Genomic DNA, 14,238 nt, shown 5'->3' with positions numbered 1-14,238 from the left:
ATTCTTATTTGGCTGACCTCAGGTGCAAGGAATTGATGAATCATAATCTTTAGTCCATGACACACTCAACACTGGTCCACGCAAGGGCCACTGCTTTTTTTTTTTTTAATTTAATAAGCTACTAGACGTTTACCAAAGGACAACTACCTTCAAACTCACCCCCCTCCAATAAAAAGATAAAAGACATTAATGTACACTAACCTTATTCTTTCCCACACCAATCCATCGCCCTGCCTCACCCTAACCTCCTCCGATCCTATGTACCTGGCTTTTCTTCTTATATAATTTTCTTGTGGCTATATGTATTCCAAAAACTTTTTTTTTTTTAGTTTTAGCTATTTATAAATTAAAAAATATTTCACACTGCATATTTCAGTGTGTGTCTTTTATTTGATATCATATTACCCAGATGCATGCGTTTTTTTTTTTTGTTTTGTTTTGTCTTGTTTATCTTTTTAGGAAGTTGACAGGCTAGGGGTTGAATCAGAGCTCCAGCCGCTGCCCTACACCACAGCCACAGCAACGTCGGATCCTTAACCCACTGAGCGAGGCCAGGGATCGAACCTGTGTCCTCATGGATGCTAGTCAGATTTGTTTCCCCTGAGCCACGACGGGAACTCTGCATCCGTATTCTTTCCAACTCCACATCTGTATTTTTTTTCGAGTCACTTGTTCATTTGTTTTGACTATTATTCTTCACTGTGTGACTATGTCACAGTTGATTAATTTGCCCTCCAACTAATGGGTATCTGGGCTCTTTCCAGGCTTGTGGTACTCTGACACAGGTGCACAAGTCTCCTTCTGGACACGAGTTTCTCTTGGGCATATATACTTATGAATGGACTTGCTGGGCCATAAGAAGTTGGAGAGTCAACTTTAGGAGATAATGAGATATTATCAAAGTGTTTTCCCATTTGATTGCATTTCCCGGGGTTACTGAAATGATTGTTTCCTCTTCCTGTCCTTCTCAGTTTTGTTTCTTTAAATTTCATGTGTAAGCTCTATCCAAATTTTTTTTTTTTTTTAGGGCCACACCTGTGGCATATGAAAGTTCTCAGGCTAGGAGTAGAATTGGAGCTGCAGCTGCAGCCGATGCCCCAGCTTACAGCAACGTTGGATCCTTAACCCACTGAGCAAAGCCAGGGATCAAACCCACATCCTCCTAGAGAAAATGTCAGGTCTTTAACCCGCTGAGCCACAACAGGAAGTCCTCTCCAAATATTTAAATCAAGTTCTTAGCTTAACACCTTAACTACCCTCTCAGCTAAATCCCCCATGGAAAAGAAAGATTCTTGTCCCAAACATAGATAATAAGAAGGGCATCTATGCAGGCACAAGGACCTTCCCCGGTCCAGACACTGAGACAGGTTAGTCAAATGGAAGGGAACTGCCTAGAAGCTGCTTTGAATTTGGCAAATGCATGGTTTACGAAAAGGGTCTAGGAGTTCTCATCGTGGCTCAGTGGTTAACAAACCCGATTAGTATACATGAGGATGCGGGTTCGATCCCTGGCCTTGCTCAGTGGGTTAAAGATTCAGCGTTGCCATGAGCCATGGTGTAGGTTGCAGACATGGCTCAGATCCCATGTTGCTGTGGCCATGGTATAGGCCGGCAGCTGTAGCTCCAACTGGAACCCTAGCCTGGGAACCTCCATATGCCGGAGGTGTGGCCTTCAAAATCCAAAAAAAGAAAAAAAAAAATGTCTAGGTGGAATCAAGGCTTGTTCCCCCATCCAAGTTTGCTTGCTCGATCTCTACCCACCCCCCAAACCTCCCGTAACTATTCCACACACTTATTTTTAAGCAAGGAATAAAGTCTAAAATGGAAAAAAAAGGGGGGGGTTAAGTAATCAATTTCACATTTAAATGAGAGCAGGGGGTCCAGCATGGACATCGCTATACAGTCAAATTCATTTCAATAAATATTTACAGAGTATTTTGCAGTGTGACCAGCATACTGACAAATCAGATCTCTCTTCTGCCCTCAAGAGGTGGTGAGCTGGGTCATTTAACGAGACAGGAGCAAGCGTGGATTGCTGAAGGGGCCAGTGAGTGCCAAGAAGATGAAGAGGCGGTCTGATCTCAAGACACTCATTGTAGATGATTTAGCAGAGTTATAAAGCAAGTGATCCAGACACCAAAATTGTACAAAGGTGAGAGGAAACCAAAACGGTGTTCTGCAGGAAAGTTCCCAGAGAGTGATGCGGGAGCTGGGTTTTGTTTTTGTTTTTGTTTTTCAATGGCCGCCCCCTAGACATATGGAAGTTCCTGGGCCAGGGATTGAACCCATCCCTCTGCAGGGACCTGAGCTGCTGCAGTCAGATTCTTAATCCACTGCACCACAGCGGGAACTCTTTGAGCTGGGTTTTGAAGGAGGAATCATGTAAATGAGAGGAGAGAGGACAAAGAATATGCCTCAAACAATTCAGAAGTCAGCTCTCTCAGACTTCTTGATCTTCCCATTTCCTGCTACTTTCTTAAACTTCTTACATCTAGGTCCTGCCCCTAGTCCTGCTAAAGCGGAACCCATGGGTCACTGTTAAACAGACCTTACCTGCATGTATTTGTTCATTCCACAGGTGCCAGGCCCTGTGCTGAGCTCTGGGGTTACACTGATGGACAGAATGAGCACAACTCCTGCCCTCACCCAGCTCCCAGTCTGCAGGGCAGACAGATTTAGACAAAGACAGGCAGTGGCTTGGCCTGACCATCACGCAGACTCCATCAGCCTGGGAGAGCCCCTCCCCCACCCAGTCCCCCTCCCCAGAAATATTTCCAGTAAATTGTGCAGGATTAAAGAAATGGCTGCCTCCTCCATAATTAAAAGGCTCCTGACCAGTGTCCCAGGTAGCCACGCGGCTGCGGGAAGCTGAGAGACCAAGAAATCAGGTGCTTCCTACATAATAGCCTCCAATCTGATACTTGATAGCTGCTGGTTTCCAGAGGCAAACAAATGTCAGGCATTTTATGAAGGCAGGAAGCAAATAAGGGGGCAAGGATTGGGGTCTAGGCCTCGGGGGAGCTCAATTAGTGAGCCAGATAAAGTTAACCCGCAAGGGCGTGCTCTCCGTTTCCTAGAAAGCCAGCTGGAAAAGATGCCAATCCTTAAGCCTCTGTCACTCAAAAGATTAACAGAAGAGACCCAGGGGTGCCCAAGGGAATTCTGCAACAGCCAGATGTTTCTGCTCCTCCTGTGACACTGCTGCTCACAACCAGGGCCACATCTCTGAGGCCACCAAGAAAGTCACAGAACTGCAGTCTTCCGCGATCGGTTGAAACTCAAAGACATTACCCCTTAGCGATATAGACACCCCAAAATAGCATCAATAATTCTTTCTTACAGACTTGCCTGATGCCCATTCAACAGGAACAGCATCATAGTTGGAGGAACAGAACCTGAAGCTGCTTGATGGTGTGGAAAGCGCACAACCTATACATCCATATAAACCAAAATTTGGCTCCCACACCTATGGGTGCACCGTGAGTGCTGCAAGTAAGGCTTTCGGCTTCCCTGAGTCTCAAGTGCAAAATTACACTAAAAAGACCCACCTTCTTGTTCTCATAAGCAACAGCAATCATGGAAAGTGCCTAGTCCAGGGATTCATGCTTTCATTGGGGGCTACACATGCATTTAGGTAACCACATGCTCAAGATAGCAGCTTCCCCTGGTACTTTCTAAGTGTGTGTGTGTGAGAGAGAGAGAAAGAGAGAGAGAGATGGAGAAAATAGATCTGGGACACACACAAGCCTATTTACAATCCCTGTTTATGTTCTACCATTTCTATCAAATTAATAAACTAAAGAAGCTGGAGGAGAAACTAAGCCATGTCTCTATTGTCCCCTGAAGTCCCTAGCTTTTCCCTAAGAGCTGCTTCCTCCAGTTTCAAGAGGCAAGGAAGAAAGGCCATATGGTTTGAGACGCTAGACCCGGCCGGCAGCAAACGAGCCCCCCACCATTTGTCTCCGGGCCTCTCCTGTGGGCGGGCATCTAGATTTCAGTCGGGGTGCTCTGGTCTGCGTCTCTGTCTTGACTGTTCCTAATTATTGGAGGGAACGCTGTGGCTCTCCTGACCCCAGAGTTTAAGAGCTGCGAGTCCTAATATCAAACCGTGCAGCTTCATTTAAAAGGCATCCTCATCTGCATCCATAAAAGTCACTCCCGGAGCCCCGACTTGCCCCAGCTTTGGGAATGCCTGCTGTCGAGGATTTATGACACGCCCTGGATCTAATCGGCCGCACTTTAACTGCTGCTGTTGCACATCTGGTCATAAAAGCAAGGGCCGACCCAACACGGGGACAAACACTTTTCTTTCCTAAGTGGCTGCAAATCTGATCTCACAGTGATAGCTGGGCTCAGATGTAATCAGCCAGCATCTGGGCAGTCATTAAGGCTCGTCAAGCTTTGCAAGGCTCCCCCCCCCCACACACACACAACAGCTATAAAGATGATTCTCCTGTAGCAAGAGCTATGAATAAAGAACCTGCAATGTGAACAGGTGGCAACGGGCTAGGCCCAATATTATCCAGGAAAGCATGCGTTGTTTAAGAGGCCAACCTTGTTTTCACAAGGATCCCAGCTACTTTCACAAGGGTTCTCCCTCTGCTGGGTGGAGGCATGCAGCTACCTCAAGAAACAACTAGCCCGACATAACCTAATTCTTGGCCAGCAATTGTCTGGATAAATTTGGTCAAATGAACCCCTAGATGCTTTAAGAGTTTTTTAAAGCAGTGGAATTGTTCATTAGACTCACTGGGTGGGTGTAGGGGAGCAGTAATCTAGCCCAGAAATGAACACAATGCTGTCGCTTCCAGGAGGTTTTACAATGCCCTGGACAGCCTGTCCTGTGCACAGAATTGGCTTGTTTCACATCGTTCAGGAACTCCAATCAGACCAAGGTTCAACACGTAGTTCAACCCCCCCCCCCCCCCAGCGCGGGGGAAGAGACCCTTGAACACTGCCAGCTCCTCTCCACCAGCTCTTCACAGCCCTCACCTCTATCTATCCCTCCTCCGAGGCTGCACCCAGCGGGAGGGAGCATTAAAATTATCTGCTGTGGGTTTTACGAGCAGCGATCTCTTTTTAAAACAACAACAACACAAGGTCCTTGTGTGGCTCTCGGGTAACCTAAAACCCTGGAGGCAGAGCTACCCCGCTGCTTGCCAAGAACGCCAGCGCTCCAGGACCGCGCGCAGGGTGAGACCACAGGGCAGCCCTGCTAGAGCGAGAGCCTCGGATGCAGGAGTCTTGGGACAAAATGCTCCGGGAGACGAGATTGGGCAAGAGAACCCACAAGTGACAGTGGGGAAGCGGGGGAGGGGAGGGAGGAGGCAGGGTCCGTGCTGCAGGAAAGAATGGGGTGGGGGGTGGGGGGACAATGGGAGAAAATGTTATTTCAACAACTTCGCCAAGAAGCCCGCAGGGGACTGGGTAGTGGGTGAGGGGGGACAAGGTCTGACACCCCCCCTTCCCCCTCCCCCGCCCCCAAGGCATGAGGACCAGGGACCTCGGTCTCCCTCCGCAGGTGGGCGTGCGGCTGGGGGCGCACTTACCCTGGGGCCCGTGGTGCGGTGGCCGCGAGCCGGGGACAGCTGCACCAACACGAGCAGCAAGTGGGGCGTGAGCAGGCGGGCGCAGCGCGCGGGCAGCATGGTGCCAGGGGGGCCGTGCACAGGGCTTCGGGCAGGGGTGGCGGGCTCCGCGGGGCGCACGGCCGCGCCTGCCTTTCTGCCTTCCTTCCCTCGTGTGCCCTGGCGACGGCGGGCGGCGGGCCGCGGCGGTACAGCCCGAGCTCGCTGAGGCTGTGGTCGGAGCGCGCGCTCATGAACCGCCGGGTAGGCGAGCTGAGCGCGAGCGTGAGCTCTGCGCGCGGCGCTCTCCGCTGGCCCAGCCGGGGCGGCAGCAGGTTGGATGCCAGAGCCCGGGCCATGGGAATTCCCGTTATAAACCCCCGGGAGAGGCGGGGCGGAGCCGGGAGGCCTTGATTGACAGGCGGGGAGGCCCGTGGCAGCCGCCCTTCTGGCAGGTGAAAGCCAATGGGAAAGAGGAAAGGGGGGAGGCTCGCGGTCGTCCCAGCTGAGGACCGACACTCGGCTGCTCCGCGGGAGTGGGCTTCGGGAGAGACTGGGCTAGAGGAGCTTTCTCTTGGCCATTCGGTATGATGAAGCCCCCAAGAACTCCAGCAGGCTGAACAAACCAGAATGCCCACTCGGCTAGTGATAACACCTTAAGCATGTATAGTTTTCAGTACGGGCTAGGTATCTGCTTGCTGGGGAGAGCCCCCCACCCTTGAGTCTTGGATGATGCTGACCCTGCGACCTGGTGGGGGATCCAGGATTAGAACCCAGACGTCCTGGCTCCCTGCCTCTAACTGGAGGGCCGACTGGCAGCCTCTCTGTGGCCTAGGAGTTCTGGCGAGAGGTCAAAGGGGACCTCATCTCCCGGTGGGGGGAGCAGGAGGAAAAAGCATCGGCGGGAAGGGTAGTCTGTGCTGCGAATGGTTCAGAGGAGGGAAGGAGACTCTCCCAAGTGCCCAACCCACTTGGAGAGGACAGGCCAGCCAAGCATCTAGTAGGATGTTGGCAGGTTCTGCCCAGGGCAGTCCCCAGGGGGCCATCCCAGGAATGGTCACAGACACATCACAGCAGCTCCTCCATGGAGTGAGGTAGTCCCCAGCATTCAACCCTAGAGAACCATGGTTTATCTTATGGGCAAGACAACCCTTAGTGTTTATTTTCATTGGTATGAACCACTCATTTCAGAAAGAGGGATACTTTTCTCCAACCAGGCTGGAAGCTGCACCAGGGCTTAACTCCTCCTTCCTGAGAGCCTGAGAGGTCCTAACAAAGGTTAGCTCTGCTCCCTTCCAGCTTCTCTCCTGGGTTGTGTAAACACAATTCCCAGCCATCTCCTGCATTCAGTTTTGCCCACTCCCTTTGCCCACTATCCAGCCTCCCCCAGCAGCCAGTCATCCTTCTAAAGAGCAAACCTGAATCACCAGTCTCTGCTTAAAACACTTAACTCTCCCCAACGCCCTCAGATCAAAAGGCCCTGACTGGATGCTGCAACAGTAAGAAAGTACTGGTGGTTCTCCAAACAAAAACGAAGACCCGCTCTAGGAGAACTGCCCATTCTCCTAGAATGGGGCGGGGAGGGGGGGGGATGGTGCCATCATTGGACATGCTCTCTGGAGCTAGTCAGGATGGGTTCAAATCCTGGGTCTGCCATCTAGTGGTATAAGCGTGCATGATCACTTTACTTACTTCAGGTCCAGTTTTCCTTTCTGTAAAATGGGGATAAATAATATCCACCTTATGAGCTGTTGTCAGGATTGAAGGGGATGCTGTATATAAACCGCTTAGAATGGTTAAGTGATAAATAGTACCATCTGACATATGCAAAGGGTGGGACAAATGCCTTCATCTGATTTTATCCTCAGAATGATCCTGTGATGTAGACAGAGATCCAACTTTACAAAGCATTCCATGCGATTGGGATTTGCCTGGCCTTGTTTGGCTGGTAAATGACAGCAGAGGTTCAAACCCAGGTTTTCAGAGTCTAATTGTGCCTCTATCACCTGATAACGTCCCTGTTCAATCGCAAGTGCCGCAGGTTGGACAGTTTCTCTGCGCTCGAAGGGGGATTTTTTTCGGTGGCCTGCCAGGGAGCTGAGATTCTGAGCTTCAGGGAAAAGCATGGAAACAGCAAGGGTCAGTCCTTCCTGGAAACAGCCCTTGTGATCTGGCATCCTGGGAATTTTCCCAGCTGGACTTGTGACACATGCCGAGTACGCTCATGCCTCACGCAGCACTTAGATCAATGTCCACGTGCCCACCTTAGTGCTCCCCGACCAGGGGCTGGGCAGGATGAAAATGTTACCATCGGGCTCAGCAGACAGACAGGCTTGTCCTGACTACCACCTGGCCACACGCACCCTGTCAAGCTGGTTGACTTCTTTCTGTTGCTGGAGTTCTTGAGAAATCTACTGGAGTAAGTAAGTACGCTGGAGATGGCCCCCCAGTATCTGGCAGCAGAAAGCCTTCAGGGGAAAGGCACTGCAATAGTCCTTTCCATCCATAACACCACAGGCTGCTCTCCAGCCAGAAAGCGTATTTCCAAGTGGTTGCTGGTCCAAAAGTCTACATTATTCTGGATTTCAACCATGCAGCTTAGTTTAAAATATGAGCACCCGCTTTCCAGTTACTTTGCTCAGCAAGTATTTTCTTTCCCTCAGGTTGGCATGCGAGGCCTGTCGTAACCATGGCCATCATTCAGATGATGCATTTTCTTCTCCCGACTCCTCCCAAGCCCAGGGAAGGTTAGAAATTCCAGAGAACTGCTAGTCCCAAACAGCGTCTCTCTGCCAGGCCCCATGGCCTGATCCAAGCAAAAAAGTGAAATTGACAAGTTCCTTCTTTCCCTGGAGGCCAGGCTTATGGTCCAAAAATAAATCTAGCTCTCCTGGCATCTGGTCTGTCCAGTTGCAGCCATGGTCCTTGTCCTGTGGGACTTCGGTTTGCAAGGGGATATTTCAGTGAAGAAAACTAATACTCTATATCCCATATTGAGGTCTGAGGGCCTCAAATATTTAGGACTAGCTAGGAACACCCATTTCAAATATATCTGGGTTTCTGTATAGTCCGGAGGAGTCTTGTCTGGCACTCAGCAAGAGCCTTTCCATTGATTTTTAACAAATATTTGGATGTATCTCCTTCTGTGCCCAGCACGATGCTCATTATTATCAGGGACTTTTGATTGCACACCCTGTCCTCTGAGAGGTTATAATCTAATTTAAGACACAGAGCAGACAGACACCTGGAGACCACATTTAAGAACAAAGCCTGCAATGTGTTTTGGGGACTCGGAAAGCAAGGACCTAATGGGCAGGGAAAGTCTCTCTCAGGAAGGTAGGTCTTGATCGGAGCTTTGGAGAGAAATGCTTCTATAATGTAAATATACTTTATGTTTGCGTCACTTGTGATACCATTACCAACAGAGAAAGGTGAGTCATGTTTAAGGGTCAGGACTCTTTTCAAATATACTACTGAGCTCAGAAGCCTGAAACACCAAGGAACCTGGGTTCTGTTTCTAGATTTGTGACAAACCTGCTGTCACACTTAGCACCGGGCTGATGTAGTTCTTATTAGTCCTATTATGCAGGTGATATTAACCCACAGAAGTTAATCTTACCAAATCAGTCCTTATACTTTAAATACACACACACACAAAGCTAAACATGGGAAGTGATGGATGTGTTAATTAACTCGATGGGGGGAATCCTTTCATAATGTATACATGTTTCAAATCATCATATTTGTGTACTTTAAATATTTTACAATTTTGTCAATTATACCTCAATAAAGCTGAAACACATACACACACATATATATATATATATGACAAAAGTAATTAGAACGACTTAAACGATTTAGAAGATCATTTATCTCTTTTGTACAGAACTCCCCCCAAAGTCTAGGGTAGCTCCCTCTACCTCAGGCTCTTTCTAGTATCAGTCCGTCATTCTTAATAAGCAGCTTCTACCTCATAGTCCAAGATGGCTGCTCAAGCTCTATCCATCACATCTATTTTCCAGCCCACAGGGAGGAAAAGGGAAAAAGAAGAACATGCTCCTTTCTTTAAGGATACCTTCCAGAAGTCACATTTCATTATATCTCTTTGGCTAGAATTTAGTGACATGACCACAGCTAGCTACAAAATAAGGCTTTAAAAAAAGGAGTCTTAATTCAAGGTAGCCATGTGTCCAGCTGAAAATCACAGTTAATATTACAAAGGAAGAAGAAAATCCTGGGGGACAACTAGCTGTAGGGGCCATCATCCTTACCATGCCTTGAGCCACCAAATGAAAGAACCATGGACAATGCAGTGCAGTCCAGAATGTTCAGCTGTGGCTTCCCTCTGGCTCTGCATGTCTAGCTCCCTCATGCTCAAAATATTAATGGCCTTAGGGCCAGACACCCAGACTCTTGATGCCACAAAAATTTTATTCTGGTATTTCCCTCTGTTAGGCACCTTCCAGGGGGAGGATCTGAGAACATACTTGGATGAGACTCAAGCCACAGAGTGCCAGGGTGGCAAGAAAGAAGCCCCCTGAAGAGACCAGCGGTCAATTAAGAACATCGGGAATAATGCCCACCTTTGGGAAAGTATTCCTGGCAAACATGTGTATTCTTCTGTTTCTGTTTCTTTCCCTTCCTTATCCACCTCTAGGAAAATCTCTCTTTTCCCTTGGTTGCTTTTCTAGGACCTGGTTTCAAAATTAATAATAGAGTAGCCGTAGTAGTAACTCTGAAGGCTTAGCAAATGCCAAACACAAGGACTTTTCTACACGCCCTTGCATTTACTCTGTAAGGTAGGTACCATCACTTCCCCCCTTTCACTAATGAAGAAATGGAGACGCTGGGAGGTTTCATAACTTAGCCAGAAACAAATAGCAGAATCAGAACTTGAGCCCAGTCTACCTTATTCCACCAAAAGCTGAACACTTTCCTACGGGATCACAGACCCTCAGGCCCAGCATATGAGGTCAGCATGATCAGCCTCATTGTGCAGATGAAGAACTGAGGCTTAACCATGAAGGTTACCATAGGAAGGGTGGTCTTTAAATTTGGCATCCACATCTAAAGTCTTGGCATCCTCTTAAACCCATCAGTCCTGAGAGTCAGAAGCACATGCTGTTTTTGCATATGCTATTTTGTGTACTTCTGAAGATTAACTCCTATTTCACAGTGAAAAACAACTCTGTTATGGGAGTTCCCTGGTGGCTCAGTGGATTAAAAGCTCCTGTGTTATCACGGGCCAAAACAAACCAAAGCAAACAAACAAATTGTTTATTATGTTTTAATTCTATCTGTAAAGAGAGAATTAAAATATAATAAACCCGAAATTATATTCCATATTTTTCTCATTTTGAAGGTAGCATACCTGAAGTAGATAAGAAACTTCGACTGAAACCATCCACTCATCAAATGTCATGAACCTGGAACATTCCCCTTGAAGATTTTTTTTTTTTTTTTTTTTTTTTTTGGTCTTTTTAGGGCTGCATCTAAGGCATATGGAGATTCCCAGGTCGAATCAGAGCTGCAGCTGCCAGCCTATGCCACAGCCACAGCAATGCAGGATCTGAGCCAAGACTTCAACCTACACCACAGCTCACAGCAACACCAGATCCTTAACCCACTGAGCAAGGCCAGGGATCAAGCCTGCATCCTCATGGATGCTAGTCAGAATCGTTTCCGCTGAGCCGTGATGGGAACTCCTTCCTCCCCTTGTAAATATTGACTCCAGATTTCAAATGTATTTCTAATCGGTCTAGCTTATCATTCCTATGATTCTCCTACAGGCATGTGCATCATCGAAATAGTACTTTTGAAAGTTTGGTGGCGCCTAATTGTGTTGAAGAGAGTATGGCCATTTTCTTCGCTCCATAGTGCAAAAACGTTTTCATTTTCAGATTTATAAACATAATTTAAATCTTCAATTTCCACAGCATCTATTTCCTCTTTGCATACACACCTGCCTTCAACATTTGTCTATTTACAAGCCACTAGAAGTAAATTTTGGTGCACAAAAATCTAAAAGATTAATGAATATTATATGTCTTTTTTGCAAAATAGAAAGTTTCAGGTTCTTGTCATAAATGTTATGTAGTTAGGTCTACCTTGAGTGAATAACTGGATGAAAATACCATATTTCCTTTTTGTCCTTAAACATATATTCCTAATTCATTTATAATTGAATTTGAGAAAAATCTAGGATATCATCACTAAAGATTCATAGGCTAAGATTTCTCTTACATAATCAATTTCACTATCAATATTTCTTATATTCTAGAATGCTACTGGCTCTTTGCATTTACCTTCTGATTTATGTAATAATTGTGAAACCTCTTCCTCTATCAATTTTTTCTCATTGCCTTCGTCAGTAGAAAATGAAAAAGTCAGAATTTTCAATTGTACCCAATGAAAACTAAAAGCAGACTGCAAAGATGGTGACCCCAGTCTTTTATATCTGCTTGGAAAAAAATGATGTAATGCTTTAGGCAGTGAATTAAGAAAACTGAAGGATGATAATATGATGATTTATGACACTAATGCACCTTCCTTCTAGGTAATTCCATCGTTCTTCAGTTTTCTTATTATTTTTGTCTTTTTAGCCTAGTTGGGAATAATTGATGAGTAATGATAAAATAATGCCCAGGATGCAAAATAAAATGTTTCAAGACATAAAAAATAAGATCACTAAGATCACAAATGTATGTTTTTTGTGGTTCAGGTTTTTTTTCATTTTTTAAAGTTTTATTGAAGTATAGTTGATTTATAAGGTTGTGATAATTTCTGCTGTACAGCAAAGTGATTTTGTAATACATGTACACACACCCATTTTTTTCAGATTCTTTTCCCATGTAGATTATCACAGAATATTGGGTAGAGTTCTCTGTGCTATACAGCAGGTCCCCGCTGACCAATCATTCCATTCACAATGTATCTTACATTTATAAAAGGTTCCCATATATCCATATCATAATCGCAAGACAGAATGTGTTTTAGTCTATCTTTAAGAATAGTCTATCTTTTAAGAATTAACTGATTTTGGAGTTCCCTTGTAGCTCAGCAGATTAAGGATCTGGCATTGTCACTGCCATGGCTCTGGTTACAGTTGTGGCGTGGCTTCAATCCCTGGTCGGGGAATTTCCGCCTGCCATGGGCACATCCAAAAAAAAAAGTTAATTTTATCTTTGTGCTTTGAAAGTTATCTCAAAAAGAATAAAAATCAAGAAATATCTTGATAAGAAAAGAGCTTTACCAAAATGTTTTATGTGAAAAAAAGTGCTTTTTAAAAAAAATCAAGTGGAGTTCCCATTGTGGTACAGTGGTTAATGAATCCGACTAGGAACCATGAGGTTGCAGGTTCGATCCCTGACCTTGCTCAGTGGGTTAAGGATCCGGTGTTGCCGTGAGCTATGGTGTAGGTCAAAGACTCGGCTCGGATCCCACGTTGCTGTGGCTCTGGCGTAGGTCAGCAGCAACAGCTCCGATTAGACCCCTAGCCTGGGAACCTCCATATGCCAGGGGAGTGGCCTTAGAAAAGGCAAAAAGACAAAAACAAAAAACAAAAACAGCCGTGAGCTGTGGTGTAGGTTGCAGACGCAGCTCGGATCCCGCGTTGCTGTGGCTCTGGCGTAGGCTGGTGGCTACAGCTCCGATTCGACCCCTAGCCTGGGAACCTCCATATGCCGTGGGAGCGGCCCAAAGAAATAGCAAAGACAAAAAAAAAAAAAAAAACTAAAATTGGGTCCAATGGAGCTTGGACTGTTTTTATATAACTGATCCAGTGGATTTAGAAGAGGCACCACTGACAGGACCCAAAGCAGATGCTAGTCATGCCCCACCCCATCCCTTTGATTCCTGCTGGAGGGCTTCCTCTGGCTGTAGGTGCCAGCTCATCCTTTGCAGAGTGGCAGGAAGTGTCTGGAAGGTAATACCCCCCAGGTGCAACCCTCAACCAATTCAGAACCAGAATTAGTGGGAAATTCCCCAACGTCCTCACCCCCCAGCAAGACAATTCTGGGGCGTGTTCCACAGTCTCTCAGTGGGTCCCCAACAGGATTAATCCCCAGTTGCCCACAGCAGTAGCCCTCTCATTAATGAACCATTCGTTGGCATTTTTCCCTTCCCTGTTGTACTGCCCTGCTCCCTTACTGTGTTTCATTGGACCACCTCCAGAGAAACAACTTGCACTGAAATTCCTTTTCATAGAATCTGCCACTGTGGGGCGGGGGAGAATATGCCATTGGGAGAATCTAAACCAAGACACAAGTTGAACCCACATCAGGATAAAGTGGCTGCAGCTCCAAAAATCAATTGTAGGGCTCTTTTTGCTCTACCTGGAGACACGCAGAACAGAGCCCAGTGGGGTGAGGCAAGCGAGCCAAACAGAAAAGAGACTAGTTAATGATGGGAGACTGCAGTTGGGGAGAAAGAATGCTTTTAGAGGTCATTAGAATAAGGAGCTGTCTAAAACCATCAGAAATGCTTTCTCCCTTTAACAACAAGTTGGAATGGGCTCCCGGGGTGGCAGATGGACAGTCTGATCTCATTTAAGAAACCGCCTGGGGCAGTGGAATAGTCCTGAGCTCAGAGATGGAGGACTTGGATTCCACTCCAGGCCTCTCTGAATTGAATTGCCATCCCTACCAAAGAGGGATCCTAAAGCCTTCAGAAA

At 46.7% G+C, this 14,238-nt stretch overlaps 1 protein-coding gene across 5 annotated transcripts in view; it reads right to left on the bottom strand.

Annotated features, from left to right (window-relative positions):
* SMOC1 (SPARC related modular calcium binding 1) overlaps positions 1–5,958 on the bottom strand; it is a 147,944-nt gene extending 141,986 nt beyond the window's left edge. For 3 of the 5 annotated variants that reach the window (XM_021099409.2, XM_021099410.2, XM_021099411.2), the window contains exon 1: positions 5,550–5,958. In XM_021099409.2, coding sequence (XP_020955068.1) covers positions 5,550–5,648 — 99 coding nt within the window. In that variant the 5' untranslated portion in view covers positions 5,649–5,958. Of the gene's footprint in view, positions 1–5,496 lie in introns of all 5 variants that reach the window. The other 2 variants (XM_084969601.1, XM_021099408.2) reach the window with 2 other exon arrangements.
* Positions 5,959–14,238: the final 8,280 nt, after the last annotated feature.

Source organism: Sus scrofa, chromosome 7 (assembly GCF_054392235.1).
Source record: "Sus scrofa isolate SSC_HxYL_T2T_F1_AM1 chromosome 7, Sscrofa_HxYL_maternal_Yorkshire_Landrace_v2.0, whole genome shotgun sequence".
In the NCBI taxonomy this organism is placed as follows: domain Eukaryota; kingdom Metazoa; phylum Chordata; class Mammalia; order Artiodactyla; family Suidae; genus Sus; species Sus scrofa.
This window is presented reverse-complemented; position numbering and strand designations above follow the sequence as displayed.